This window comes from Notechis scutatus, chromosome 14, assembly GCF_049901735.1.
Source record: "Notechis scutatus isolate UNSWTSFEM ecotype Mainland chromosome 14, rNotScu1.2, whole genome shotgun sequence".
Lineage (NCBI taxonomy): Eukaryota > Metazoa > Chordata > Lepidosauria > Squamata > Elapidae > Notechis > Notechis scutatus.
Window position 1 is genome coordinate 9085692 of NC_142022.1, and position 14859 is coordinate 9100550.

A 14859-nucleotide genomic window follows, 5' to 3' on the forward strand; every position below is an offset into this window, starting at 1 on the left:
TGTTTGTCTAGTTTTACTTGTGGAAGAGCACCTCATTTCGTTGCACCCGCTTGCGAGTGTAATGACAAATAAATTCTTATGTCTTATGTTAACTCGCTTTCGCGTTTCTTGCGTGCAAATTGGTGGGGTGGGACACAACCGTTAGAGAACTTTTAAAAATCCAGGATTTAAATCCCCCCGCCCAAACCTCCAAAAGTATGTGGTAAATTCAAATGGTCGCTAATTCGAGCAAGACGTGCTATGGCCAATCAAGGAATGAACTGTCCTCTGGTTTCAAGACCCAGAAGTTGGAATGGGTCGAGAAGGAAAGGGGTGTGTGGGTGGGAAACAACCCCCACCCCCCCCAAAAAAAATCCACTGCGCGTCCAGAAAAACAGAATGGGGTTTTCATTTTTATATACAAGACACATTTATCCATTAAATTTAGAACACAGTACAAAAAAAACCACTTCAACTAATTAATCTTACAACGCGGTTCAGATCAATTACTGCTCTTATTCCTAATAATAAAGGAGGGGAGGGAGGGCAGGGAGGGCAGGGAGGGGATTCCAGGTGTTTGCCTCCTTTGGATTAGCTGGGCAGTAATTCATTTATTTATTTTGGGGGTGTTGGTGGGCAAGGCGGTGGGAGGGGCGAGTCGAGGAGTAGAAAACAAAACAGAAAGGGAAAAAAAAAGGATAAAAATAAAACAAACCAAAAAAAAAAGGCCCTAAAACGGCCGGAACCGTGGAAGGGAGAGGAGAGAGAAAGAGAGAGAGAGAGAGGAGAAAAAGAAAAGATACAAATTCTATATTACATACGATAAAGGGGATGATGAAAAGGAAGAGGGGAGGAAAGAGGGAGGAACGTGTTCCGGCCTGGTGCAAGGCCGTCTCCCAAGGCTTCGTTGGGCCGTGCCCGGGAGGGGGCGGGGGAGGGAGGCACTCTCCCGGGGTGGTGGTGGAGGGAGGGGCAGGGGGCTGTTCTTCTTCTTCTTCTTCTTCTTCTTCTTCTTTTTGGATGGGTCTCTGTCGTTCTTCTTCTGCCGGTCTCTTGGTTGAAGTGTCGCTGCTGCTTTGCTGCTTTGCTGCTTCTGCCGTGGGGAGAATGAGGAAGGGGGTGGGGGGCGCCCTCAGTTGGCCCCCCAGTTGTAGCTGTTGTAGGCCGACTTGTTAGCCTGCGATTTCTGCGGGATGGAACTGCCTTGGCTGCGCTGGCCGGTGCTACTCTGCAGGGGGGGGGGGAGGAAGAAAAAAAGGGGGGGGAGGGGAAACGGAGGAAAAGGGGTTGAGGGTCAGGCCAATAGCGCCTCCGACCCTTCCACCCTCCACACTCCGGAGTGAGTCAAGCCGCGAATTCCAGAATCGAAGGGGGAGGAAAAACTTGGGAAAACATATTGGTTAATTTCTTGCATCCAGCGACTCTGGGAAGTCTTACACAACCCCCATACGAAAAGAAGACATTATAAGGACGGGAACGTTAAGACAGGCGTTTTTTTCTAGTTTTTGTAGTATTTATATATAGTTTTTAAAAAAAAAAAATATTGTAAGGTTCCCAGAGTTAACCTAGGGTGAAATGGGTGGACCAATAGGTTTTGACAGACAGATAGATGATAAAAGACAGGTAGATTTAGAATGATAGGTGGGCAGGTAGGTAGGAAAGACAGAGAGAGAGAGAGAGACAGAGAGAGAGAGAGAGATAGTTATATAGATATAAATAGAGAGATTTATAGATATAGTTAGAAATAGAGATATCTGAGATAGATGATATAGATAAGATAGATAAGATGATATATAGTTAGAAATAGATATCTGAGATAGATAATCTGAGATACAGATGATATAAATATACATAGATAAGATAGATAAGATAGATAAGATAGATAAGATAGATAGATAGATAGATAGATAGATAGATAGATAGATAGATAGATAGATAGATAGATAGATAGATAGATGATAGAGGTATAGAGATAGATGGATGGATGGATGGATGGATGGATGGATGGAGAGATGGATAGATTAGATAGATAGATAGATAGATGATAGAGGTATAGAGATAGATGGATGGATGGATGGATGGATGGATGGATGGAGAGATGGAGAGATGGATAGATTAGATAGATAGATAGATAGATGATAGAGGTATAGAGATAGATGGATGGATGGATGGATGGATGGATGGATGGATGGATGGATGGAGAGATGGAGAGATTAGATAGATAGATGGATGGATGGATGGATGGATGAATGGATGGATGGATGGATCGATAGATAGATAGATTGATAGAGAGATGGATAGATAGATAGATAGATAGATAGATAGATAGATAGACAGACGATATAGATAGGTTAGGTTAGAAGGATAATAGAGATAGATGATAGACAGACAGGGATGATAAATAGGTAGGTAGGTACACAATACATACGCACACCCACACGGACAGAAAGAGAGAGACAGACAGATTACACAGACAGACAGACAAGCCGATTGATGGATGATAGATCAGATACCTAGAGGATAGGTACGTAGGCAGGCAGCCACAGTGCCAGCCTATGGGCAGTTCTGGGTTCACGGGTGGGAGCCGGTGACGAGTCCATCTCAGGTGCAGATTCCCTCCTTACCTGCCCGTCTTGCTGCAAATGGTGATGCAAGATTTGGGAATGAGGTTGTTGGTGGGGGGTCAGGATGTGCATGAAGGGAGCCGGAGGGTAGGCCGCAGCTGTGGCAGGGTTGATGGGGCCCCCGCTGCCCAGCGCCGACGGCAAGTTGAAGGAGGCGGCGGGCGTCCCAGTGTGGAATCCCTGCTTCTCAAAGGACTGCTGCAGAAGAAAGGAAAACGGGGTTGGGGGGGTGGGTTGATTTGGGGTACAGGTCGGCTCACACGCTCTCTGGTCCCAAACTGGACAACTCGTGGACTTCAACTCCCAGAATTCCCCAGCCCAGTCACCGAGATGGCTTTTCTATGCCTAAGGAGGAACTGGAACTCCCAGCCTCCCGGTGATTGGCCCAAAGTCACCCAGCTGTCTTTCATGCCTAAGGCGGGACTAGAACTCCCCGTCTCCTGGTGATTGGCCCAAAGTCACCCAGTTCGCTTTCATGCCTAAGGCGGGACTAGAACTCCCCGTCTCCTGGTGATTGGTCCAAAGTCACCCAGCTGGCTTTCATGCCTAAGGCGGGACTAGAACTCCCCGTCTCCTGGTGATTGGTCCAAAGTCACCCAGCTGGCTTTCATGCCTAAGGCGGACTAGAACTCCCCGTCTCTGGTGATTGGTCCAAAGTCACCCAGTTCGCTTCCTGCTTAAAGTGGAACTAGAACTCCCAGTCTCCTTGTGATTGGCACAAAGTCACCCAGCTGGCTTTCAGACCAAAGGCGGGACTAGAACTCCCAGCCTCCTGGTGATTGGCCCAAAGTCGCCCAGCCGGCTTTCATGGCTGAGGCGGGACTAGAACTCCCCGTCTCCTGGTGATTGGCCCAAAGTCATGCAGCCGAATGCCATGCTTAAGGCAGAACTAGAACTCAGTGCCTCCTGGTTTCTAGGCCAAAACCTTAACCACTAGGCCAGCTTGGCTCTTATCCCTATAATCTTTTTATTGTCTTCCAGGCCATGCAAAATTCTTCACGGCTACCAACCTGCGTTTTAGAATAGACAGAGCCAGAGATATCAGGCACTCCTGTGTTACTGGATGTTACGGAAACTCCTGGAGAAAAAGGAGCCAAATTAGCCATCTTAATTAATTAACTAATCAGAATTAGCATCTAAAACGCACTTTGGGGGTTAGAATCTTGTGCAGCCAATAGGAATCGTCTGTAAATCGCTTTAATTTTTTAGGCAGTCTGGGAGACCTCTCAAGAAAAGCAGCAACGGAGAGGTCTACGGGTCTTGGGCGAGCTCGTCCCTGGTTTCAAAGGGTAGGCTGCCCCTGAATCTGGAAGCTCTTTTTGGGATTCAAGTCGGAGACCCTGACACCTCCATGGAAACTGAAGCACAAGCTCGACTTGCAATCGTTCGGAGTTACATCAGGATGGGAAAACGGGACTGTTTTTTTCAGAGTTATGACCTTTGCAGCCTCCCTGTGGGTCACGAGATCGAAATACAGGCGCGGGGCAACTGTCTCATATTTATGACGGTTGACGTGTCCCTGGGTCACGCAATCCCCTTCGGAGGAGCCCAAGTTGGATTCGCTTTAATACCCCCGTTAGTAACTTGAGAACTGCAATGATTCACTTAGCGGTGGCAGCCAGAAAGGTCGTCAAGCGGGGCCAAAATTCACTGAACCACCGCCTCTTGTCAACTCCTAAAATATTTCTAGGGTCTTTTTGGGGGTTGCCAACAGAAAGGGAGAGGGAGAAAGGGGTTTGAAAGAGCCGTGCGGCAGCTTGGAAATCGAAAGTGCATTCCACATGGTTTCTCAGAGATAGTAACCAGGTGACTGAAGTTTTAAAAAATTCTACCTGGAGAATATGATGGATGACTCTGGGCTATGGACGTGTCCCATTGGAGAATATGAATTAGGATACACCCAGGGGGTGGGAAGGGGGGAAACCAGGGTCAAGGGTGACAATGAATTAGGTGCCTCAGAGTCAGCTACACCCAGGCAGTGCCGGACATGGTAACTCCCAATAAATCCTTTTGAAGTTTTGCTTGAAACTCAGGATTTAATTGGGAGCAACTGCCGGAATCCTGACAGCCTCGCTTTTTGGAAGATAAATTTTGGGCCTCAATCACGGTCGTTGAGCCAAGAACTACCGATACAGAATTTAGGAAGTGGCCACCTGAACGAAAGCGTCAAAAAGCGCGAACTGGGTTCAGTTCCTTGAAAACCGAAGCCCCCTGCCCGCTTTAAAACCTCCTTACCCGTGCTATATCCGTGGGACCCATAACCACTGGCTTGCTGAAATGGGGCGGCCGAGGCATTCACGCTGACGTTGACACTGTGCTGTTTGGAAGAAGTAGGGGCGACCTGGGGGGGAAAGCAGATAGATGGTGGATAGATAGATAGACAGACAGACAGATAAAGAAGAGATGGATAGGGATAGAGAGAAAGAATAGAGAGGGAGATGTGTGAAAGGGAATGGATGGGTGGATAGATAGATTAGATAGATAGATAGATAGATAGATAGATAGATAGATAGATAGATAGATAGATAGATAGATAGATGATAGATAGATAGATGATAGATAGATAGATGATAGATAGATAGATAGATAGATAGATAGATAGATAGATAGATAGATAGATAGATAGATAGGCAGCAGGCAGACAGACAGAGAAGAGATGGATAGGGATAGATAGAGGAGATGAAAGGGAATAGATGGACAGATTAGATAGATGATAGATAGATAGATAGATAGATAGATAGATAGATAGATAGATAGATAGATAGGGATAGATAGAAGATGGCAGGCAGACAGACAGACAGACAGACAGACAGATAGAATGATAGATAGATAGATAGATAGATAAAGAGATGGATAGGGATAGAGAAGAGGAGATGTGTGAAAGGAATGGATAGATTAGATAGAGATAGATTAGATAGATAAGAGACAGAGACAGAGACAGAGACAGAGACAGAGAGAGAGAGAATATATGAGCTGGGGAAGAAGGAAGGAAGGGAAGGGGAGAGGCAGGAAGGGGGCTCACATCCCCCTTAATCCCACAGCACACTCACGGGAAAGACAGCGGGCCCGTACTGAAAGGTGCTGGGCAGCCCAGGAACCCCGGTGTAGTAGGGCAGGCTGGTGTAACTGTAGCCGGGCGGTAAGGCCGGGTTGAGGAACGTCTGTTGGGTGGTATGATGCGTTTGGGTCTGGTTCTGTTGAGGCTGGGCCAGCGTGGTCGCCGGCGCGGGGGAAGAGGCATCGCCTCGGCCAAATTTCGTGAGATCACCTGGAAGGAAAGAGGGGGACCGTGGGGTTAAGGCGGGGGGAGGGGGGGGCCTGTCCCGGGCGTCGCAAATCCGTGCCGTGTGTGTGTGTGTGTGTGTGTGTGCAGGATGGCAAGAGCTGAACCAGGCGAAAGATTTGATCGGTCGTCTGTTTGCCCCGGAAGGAATCTCCCTCCCTTGTGGTCTCCTCTCCTCTTACCAGAGTAAGGATTGCTGTTCAAGCTGGCGTCTCTTCCGGTCAGCTGGGTGGTTGGTGTGGGGAAGGGGATACTGTAGTAATCCTGGAAGGGAGGGAGGGAGGAGAGGTGAGGAAGGGTTCCCTCGAATTGGCGAAGCCCCCCGGGCGCCCGCCCTTTCCCTGGGGCGGCGTCGCTCCCCCCCCAGGCGCCCCGGGCCCCTGGTTCGGTTGGGGTGGTGGTACGGGGGGGGGGGGGGGGCGGGGGGGGGGGGGGGGGGGGGGGGGGGAAACCGGCCCCCCGCCGCGCCTGGGCGGGGCCCCACGTACTCGGGCCCGGGGAGGATTTGAGAGCTGGGAAGGGGAAGGGGACGCCTCATGACATTTGCAGATTTTACAATAAAAGTAGGAAAAAAAGACACCAAATTTAGATATTTTCCCCCTTTAAAGAGAATCCTCGCAGCTGCAGGTGGTCCTCCATTTACAATGCTTCATTTAGTGACCTTACAACAGCCCTTAAAAAAAGGGACTTTGGGCCGTTTTTCACAGTTGTGACTTGTGAGGCAACCCCCGAGTTCACGCGATCAAGATTCAGTCCCTTGGCGACTCGTATTTATGACGGTCGCAGTATTCCCGTGATCCCCTTTGGCGACCTTCTGACCAGCGGTCCGTTGGAAAGCCTAATTCACAAGCGCAGTTTGATTCACTTAACAACGGTGGCAAAAGAAGTTCGTCAAATGGGGCAAAGGTTCATCACGTCTCCCTTAGCAACGGAAACGCTCAACTGTGGCCGTCGGTCAAGGGCTGCCCTGTTGGGGAAGGCTGGCTTGAACTCACCAAGGGGAACCTTGTCTGGAGCATCTGCAAGTCATCGTAGCCGTAAACTTGTGGCTGCAAATAGAAACCGAGCGAGTTACAAAGAAGTTGAGAGAGAGAGAGAGAGGCAGAAGTTAGGAATTCTCCAAAATGTTTCAAATGAGATTATTGTTATTATTTTGGGATGCCCCAAGTAGGATTTCAAAGAGACAGATTTAGGGATCTGGGTGGCTTTAATTTACACCGAGATATTTATATAGTTGCCCATATGCTGTGAGAAATGCCTGCCTTAAAAATAAAACTACAAGCCGAATGTGTTCTGCTTAGACTGGCATCGTAAGGCGTAAACGTTATCGAGGAAAAGGCATTTTCAAAAACTGTAAATTCCACAAAGGCACAAGTGGGAAACAAAAAAAAAAAAACCACCTTTCGCTCTACATCCTTTCCCCCCCTCACATTGTTGACTATCGAAGCCTCAAAGATGTGGATACGTGTCAAATTTTAGGGAGGCAGATTATTTCTGACCACACATGGAATGTTAAATTTTTATTTAACTGCAGAGTTTTAACACGGCTTAACTCTAAATAAAATAACATTCTTGGTGCTTTATGTTGTTTTTATGGGTTTTTTTAAAATGCTTTTAAAATGTTTTCATGTTGTTTTTAATTCTAAATAAAATACCATCCTTGGTGTCAGGTTGTTTACAGGTTAAGTAGCGGGATTCTGTAATCGGAGCAGGAACGGAGCGAACTAAATGTTTACCCTGGACATGCACTCCTTCCTAAAATCCCAGGGAAGGACAATTTTATTTTAACTGGTGCCCTGTGTGTTAACAGCAACAAGACTGTCTGATTTACAGGTGGGTGGAAGAATAATCTCGATTTTCTCTGCCCAGTGAGGGAGAGGATCCCGGCCTCGTCATTTGCATCCATCCACCCATCTCTATCTCTATCTAAATCTATATTCTTTTTCTTGCCAACGGGTGTCCGAGACAGTTGTTGTGAGTTCAGGCAGTGTTTGAGGGGCTGCGTCAACCACATCCGGTGCTGCTCGGGGTTGTTCTCCCACGCGCTGTCCCTCCTGCTCCTCTACTGGGGAAGAGGGGAGCAGGATCTACTGGCGTGGGTTCGGTGAGGTGGGGGAATGGCCCGGCGGGCCCGAACTCACTGGGTAGGCGTGCAGCAGTCCTGGCGCCATGATGTACGGGTTCGGCAACAACGGGGGCACGCCGGGAGGCAGGTTGGGGGGAGCCTTTCCTATAACAGAGAAGAAGGGAGAAGAGGAGGAGGTGGGGGAAGAAGAAAGGAGGAGGAGGAGGAGAATAACAGGAAGAGGAAGAGGAAGAGGAAGAGGAAGAGGAAGAAGAAGAAGAAGAAGAAGAAGAAGAAGAAGAAGAGATGATGATGAAGAAAAAGAAGAAGAGATGAAGAAGAAGAAGAAGAAGTGGAGGAGAAAGGAAAGAAGGAAGAAGGGAGGAGGAGAAGAATAACAGGAAGAGGAAGAGGAAGAGGAAGAAGAAGAAGATGAGATGATGATGATGATGAAGAAGAAGAAGAAGAAGAAGAAGAAGAAGAAGAAGAAGAAGAAGAAGAAGAAGAAGAAGAAGAAGAAGAAGAAGAAGAAGAAGAAGAAGAAGAAGAAGAAGAAGAAGAAGAAGAAGAAGAAGAAGAAGAAGAAGAAGAAGAAGAGGAGAAAGGAAAGAAGGAAGAAGGGAGGAGGAGGAGAAGAATAACAGGAAGAGGAAGAGGAAGAAGAGGAAGAAGAAGAAGGAGGAGGAGGAGGATAAAGAGGAGATGGAAATTATGAAGATGGAGAAGAAAAAGGAGGAGAGAAATGAGGAAGAGAAAGAAATGATGAAGGTGAGAAGGAAAAGGAAAAGGAGGAAGAGAAAAGAGAGTTAATTCAATCCTGGGGAAGTGGAAAGGATGAGAAAGAGACTGAAGACGGACCCGACTTCATTCAGTTCGGTTATAAGACAGAGTAGAGAGAAATTTCTCTCAGGCTTTACTGGTTCTGCTACCATACGCTCCACTCCTAGAACCCGTACGGCCTCTCTTTCCTTTTTGACCTTCCTTCCTTCCTTCCTTCCTTCCTTCCTTCCAGGGGCTCCTATCCACCTTGAAGTCCTCTCCCAACCCAACAGATGGACCGTGTCCAAACCACCCAACCCAACCCGGGTCCCTCGAGGAGGCACCTGACGTCGTGGCTATGGAGTTGCGCGTGGTGGCCGTCACGGTGGAGTTATTACTGAGGCTCAGGCCCAGGCTGCTGACGCTGCTCAGGCTTGAGGGGGCGCTGACCACCGGCGGTGCAGCCGAGACGGTACTGGAGGCCGTGGAGAAAGTGCTTGTGGAAGAGTGGAGCACGGCTTCGCTCTCTATGCTGGTGTGCTACAGGAGGAGGGGAGAGGGGAGGCGGTGGGAGAGAAAGCAAACAGGGGGCATGAGGAGGTCAGGAGGACCTTCAGAAATGCGCACGCCAAAGGAGGACAGTCCGCTGTGAGGTCCTGGGTGCCGTCCGCGCTTGTTTTTTCCCTGGCAGACGTTGCACGACCCAGCTAGGTAACGTCATCAGACCTCTCTCGTCAGCGCCCAGATAAGCAGGGACGAACCCCAGACTCCAGTCAAGGGACCCCCAAGGAGGAACCCACCCAGCCTCAACACCGGCAGGGCAAGCTATTGTATATAAACGAGAGACCAAACTGCACCCTCGTCCAGCACGGATGGCGTTGCCTAGTTGGGCCCTGAAACGTCTGCAAGAGAACCGGCCAAGCTCAGAGAGCATCGAGAACCCCAGCGCCATCGTCCTCCTTTCTCTTCCTTATTCTCATTCCCTTCCATTCCACAAAACCCCCCTCTCCCTTCTAGTACACTGATGACGTTACCAAGCTGGGTCGTGAAAATGCCTGCAAGAAAACCAATCCAGCTCACAGAACACCCAGAAACCCCAAACAGTTCCATCCCGAGCTACAAATGTTCTATTAATTCAATCCACCTTGGCCAATTCTGGAGATTCTATGGGGCTTCAGAGAAGATAACCAGAGTTGGAAGGGACCTTGTAGGTCATCTAGTCCAGCCCCCTGCCCTACACCATTTCTGACTCTTGGGATTGGATGTGGTGGCTTGCCACTCCTGACTAGTTACAGGCTGAGCAAGGCAGGAAGGGAGGGTGGAGATGGTTCAAAGCTGAGAGAGAAGGCCCCCCCGTTTCTCAGGTATTTATTATTCCTCAGGTATTTCTCCCTCGTCCCACGTCTGGATCCCCACTCACCAAGAGAGTTGAAGTTGACGTGCGACCAGAGGAAGTTGAGGAAGAGAGGCTGTTCTGTTGGGCAGGTAAGGTACTGTGGAAATAAAACAGCAAGGCTGGTAAACCAACATTTAAGAATTCTTTTTTTTCTTTCTTCTTTCCTTCTTCCAGGTTCACAAATCATAAGTCAACTCGGTTTTACTCTGACACGGGTTCCTTGGTGAAATCAAACTAAGACCCTTCTCTTCTTTTTGTCTTCTTCTTCTTCTTGTCGTTGCTGTGTGCTGTGGATATGCTACAATTTGGACTGGTCCATCCTTGGGAAACACAGGGGGTTAAGTCTTCGGCTTACGTCGACAAAGGAGCCCAAACTTTTTCGTTGCTTAAAAGGGGAGACATTTAAGGGAGCTCCGTGCCCGTTTTATGACTTTCCTCGCCTTCGCGAAGCGAATCGCGGCTTCCCCCATTTGACTTGGCTGGACAGAAGGTCGGGAAAGAGAAATCGCCGAACCCCGGGATGCGCCCACCGTTGTAAATACGAGTCAGGCTGGATTTTGATCCCATGTGACCACGGGGGTCTGCTCTAAAGTTTACTCTTTCCAAGCAGGCTTGATAGTTTGTGGGTTTTTTGGGCCTCCGTTTTGGTCTTCAGCAGCTGGAGGATTTGTGGGGGCAGTAGCAGCGAAGACCCAAAGTAAGAGAGCGGGGGGGCTCAATGGGTAAAAAGGAATGGAAGGTGGAGCCCTCGCTGGGGTGCCCCCCCCCACAATCTCGCTGGTACCTGCTGTGTTGCGTGGCGGCTGTGCTGGAGAGCTCCTCGGCGTGGTTCAGGCTGCTGAGCACCGAGGAATGCTGGGTAGCCGTGGTCAGCAGGGAGGCTGCCGGCACGGCGTCGGTCAGAGGGGCTGGGATGCTGGGGGCTGAAGGGGAGTCGGATTTTACTGCAGACCCAGTGGAACCTGGTGGGGGGACGACGACGACAAGGGGAGGTAGAGTCAGAGAGAATCAGGAGGGGAGGGAGGTGGAAGAGGCAGAGCAGCAAACTGGAACAAGGGCAGTCAAGAGCAACCAGGACTATTTGGTGGGTTTGCTAACGGCAGGAGGGGGGATTTTTCTTTTGGTCCCCCGTGTGCTGAGGACGTTTTGCTGGCGAGGGGGCTCTTTAAAAGGGACCCACGTTCCTCTGCTTGAAAGAGGTGAGAACTCCTGTGGAATTCTGGGAGTTGAAGTCCACGCATCTTAAAACGGCCGAGGTTGAGAAAACCACCGAAGGGGATGCTTTTCACAGACACCACGCGTGCTGCCCTCACGCCAATCCCCTTCTAGGGGTGTTACGGGGTGGCAAACACACAGCCCCCCACAAGTGATCCAAAAGGGGCAGTTCAAGGATTCCCAGATTCGCTGCCCAACTGTCATCAGTTGAGTGGACTCCCAAAAATTTCGGGGGTGGGGGTGGGGGATGGCAAGGAAATAAGAGGGAGGGGATCTTGCCCTGAGCCACAGAGATGCTAACTGGCACCTCACACTTTCCCAGTCCGCATGTGATGCTGGACTCAGCGACGGCACTTCTGGTGCGCCGAAGTGACAAATTCAGGGCAGGTTGGGAAGTGGGGGGGGTGAGTGGGGAAAGAATACCCTGATGCCTGCCCACCCCTCACATGCCCAAGAAAGGGAGTTTACCTTCAGTTGCCTGGGTGGTTTGCAACTGCGTAGGTGGCACTGAGCTGAAGCCATTCTAGAGAAAAGGACAAGGATATATAAATATATATATATAGACACATTTTTATCCCGCCTTTAAAATTTTACAGGTAACCTAAGGGGGTGAACGTTATCGAATACTCTTTCCTCCTATTTTCCCCCACAAAAATCTTGCAAGGTGGGTTAGGCTGAGAGAAAGGAACAGGCTGGAAGGCTCACATCTGGCTTTCATGCCTAAGGCGGGACTAGAACTCCCCGTCTCCTGGTGATGGGCCTAAAAGTCACCCAGTTGGCTTTCCTGCTTAAAGTGGAACTAGAACTCCCCGTCTCCTGGTGATGGGCCTAAAAGTCACCCAGTTGGCTTTCCTGCTTAAAGTGGAACTAGAACTCCCAGTCTCCTGGTGATTGGCCTAAAGTCACCTTGCCTGCTTTGATACCTAAGGCGGGACTAGAACTCCCCGTCTCCTGGTTTCTAGACCAACCTATTAACCACTGACCAAACCAGCCGCCTTGCTCTGGATTTCTCCCTCCTAAGGACAAGCTAGTGTGAGCCTGGCGCTGCCCAAGAACAGCTCCAGCCTACCTTGGCCTGGCTTAAGTCTTTTTGGGGCGAGGATGAAATGGAGTTGGGGTACCGCCGGGTCTGGGTGGATCTCTGCTCGTACAGTGGTCCCTGAGCACTGTTCTGGGAGGTATACGTTGCTGTAGGCATGGTGCCACTCGGGAACGCCGAATCCTGGCTCTTGTTGGAGGAAATCGTGGACAGAGACTCGCTGGGAAGGGAGAACGAGAGAAGAAACACAACGTGAGTGGATGAGAATCGGAGGGAGGATCCCAGAAGGGAAGAGAACCAGACCTGGCTAGATCACTAACCCAGAAAGATAAGAGGACCTGGGAATCCTAGGAGCAATCAATGCTATTGGGCTGCGGGTGAATTTCACATCTGCCGAAGCAAATGTTTCTACGTTGGTTTTATTTTTTTTATTGTTTTGAGTTTTATTTTTATTTTTCTCTCTCTTTTTTTTTGGGGGGTTCTGCACTTTGTACTTTAATCTCATTTCGAATAAAATAAATATCTATTTAAAGAAGAAGAAGGAGGAAAAAAACATTAGAAGCCTCATCTGCGCCTGGACCTCGATCCTACCTAACCGATACCTACAGCGCCGCCGAGCCCTTTCGCTGTGAACGGTTTGGGGGGTTTCACCTGGCCGTGCTCGTGTAGAGGCTGTTGGGAGGCTGGCTGGCCGCGGTGCTCGTAGCAGGGGGGGCTTCGTACTCGGAGAGGACGGGCTCCGAACCAAACTGCAAGGCCCCGAATTGCAAGTTGAGTCCCGAAATGTCCGCCGAACCGGGCATCTCCACCGCCAGAGCTGGAATCTGAGGACGAGATGAGTGGAGTTGAGACGGGAAGGCTGGGGTGTTTTTTGGGGCGTTTTGGCTGATGAGGTTCAGTTTGTGGTTCTAGAACTGGCTAGGACAGGGGCCTCCAACAGAATTTGGCACCAACAAGGACAGGCTTGTTCAGGCATCCGGGGAAGCTGGGCAGCTGTACGGCTGCAGCAGCGAAGTCACCCGTAATCCTGGCGTTTGCTGTGGCATGCACTGTCCCCCCTTTAAGGCTACGGGCGAGCCCCAAAGGGTCTACTGGCATGCGGGCGAGCTCAGGCCGGATCGATCCAAATCAGGCACGCTGGGAAACGCTCCAAAACCAAGCTTTGTTCGCTTTGGCAAAAAAACAAGAACTCCGCTTGGATTGGATTCACTGCACCGTTTTCCCTGTTCCTTCCCCCCTTTCAGGTGCGTAAAAGTTATCGGTTGTTAAAGGTCTGCAGGGGGGCGGGGGCAAGCATGGCTGTGGCCCTTGGATTTCAGGTCGGGGCCCCTTAGCCTAGAGCAGCCTCTCTCAACAACTTTTGAAGATGCGTTAGACGTTGCTGTCTTTTAGGGGAAGCCGACGTGGTCTCCTAGTTAGCCAGCTTGAGACCAGGATTTCGGGGCTCATGCCATCTCCATACACCCCCAAAGGGGGACACACCACAGGTCCAATTTCAAAGAGACCCCCGCCCCCCTTTCCTTCTTTCTTGCTCTCTCACCTTTGATGTCAAGGAGGCCTTCTTTTTCTGTTGTTTTAATTTTTGCTGGGCTGGCTGAGGGCTGGAGGAATCCGGGGACATCTGGGAGACCGGGTTGGTTTTGGTGGCGAGCGGGGAGGACGGAGGCGGCGGAGCCGAAACGGAGGAGGCCGTCGCCACCGGCTGCTTTTCCTGGAGGAACACTTCCATCATGGTGGAGGTGGGGGCGAAGGCCTGCCGTTTGGTGAAGGGGGTGTGCACCGCCGGTTCCGAGGGGTTCTTTAGATCTGCGGGCCACCAAGAGACATACAGAGAGAGAGAGAGAGGCAGAGAAAGACAGAGGCACAGAGAAAGAGAGAAAGACAGAGAGAAAGAGACACACACACACAGAGAGAGAGAGAGACAGTAAGTTGGCACGGTGTCCCTCTTTGCAGGGAAGGTGAAGAAAACAGGTTCTCTGGATGGTGTGTGTGTGTGTGTGTGTGTGTGTGTGTGTGTGTGTGTGTGTGTGCTGTAGAGCAGGTTCTTGTGTGCCGACCTTGGATAGGTAGGACCCAAGCCAGCCCCGAGCAACTTGTTACAAAACCCTTCCCCCCCTTTGCCGCCTTCTGTCAGCCTTGCAAGGTAGACCCACACAGACGAATTAATTCTACTTGCTTGTTAGGCTACCTGGCCAGAGGCTTGAAAACGTCAATCTCCTGCAGTCTTTTTTTAGAGTCTGAGAAAACTAGGGAGGGTTCCTTCTTTCCGTGCTTCTTTCTCTACCTGTTAGGTGGCCGAGGGCTCCGCAGTCTCTTACCTGACTGTTCCCTAGGCAGCCCATCTCCCTACTAGCCCATTCATCCCCACAGATGAATTAATTCTACTTTCGTACAAGGTTTAACTTGGCCACAAGCCTGCAAGGCGGAAAGGACAGCTCTCCCACTGTCTCTTTTACAGCCTGAGAAACTAGGAGGGGAGGGTTTCTGTTTTGGTTTTGC

General features: G+C 50.1%; 1 protein-coding gene across 2 annotated transcripts in view; it reads right to left on the minus strand.

Annotated features, from left to right (window-relative positions):
- Nucleotides 1-372: 372 nt before the first annotated feature.
- The window catches only part of UBAP2L (ubiquitin associated protein 2 like), a 38284-nt gene continuing 23797 nt past the window's right edge, over nucleotides 373-14859 (minus strand). For both annotated transcript variants that reach the window (XM_087943110.1, XM_087943111.1), the window contains 15 exons: nucleotides 13901-14166; nucleotides 13012-13184; nucleotides 12391-12580; nucleotides 11790-11844; nucleotides 10891-11068; nucleotides 10131-10203; nucleotides 9055-9250; nucleotides 8028-8116; nucleotides 6882-6935; nucleotides 6069-6150; nucleotides 5654-5871; nucleotides 4839-4944; nucleotides 3614-3681; nucleotides 2604-2801; nucleotides 373-1207 (listed from right to left, as the gene is read on the minus strand). In XM_087943110.1, coding sequence (XP_087799236.1) covers nucleotides 1112-1207; nucleotides 2604-2801; nucleotides 3614-3681; nucleotides 4839-4944; nucleotides 5654-5871; nucleotides 6069-6150; nucleotides 6882-6935; nucleotides 8028-8116; nucleotides 9055-9250; nucleotides 10131-10203; nucleotides 10891-11068; nucleotides 11790-11844; nucleotides 12391-12580; nucleotides 13012-13184; nucleotides 13901-14166 — 2042 coding nt within the window. In that variant the 3' untranslated portion in view covers nucleotides 373-1111. The remainder of the gene's footprint in view (nucleotides 1208-2603; nucleotides 2802-3613; nucleotides 3682-4838; nucleotides 4945-5653; nucleotides 5872-6068; nucleotides 6151-6881; nucleotides 6936-8027; nucleotides 8117-9054; nucleotides 9251-10130; nucleotides 10204-10890; nucleotides 11069-11789; nucleotides 11845-12390; nucleotides 12581-13011; nucleotides 13185-13900; nucleotides 14167-14859) is intronic.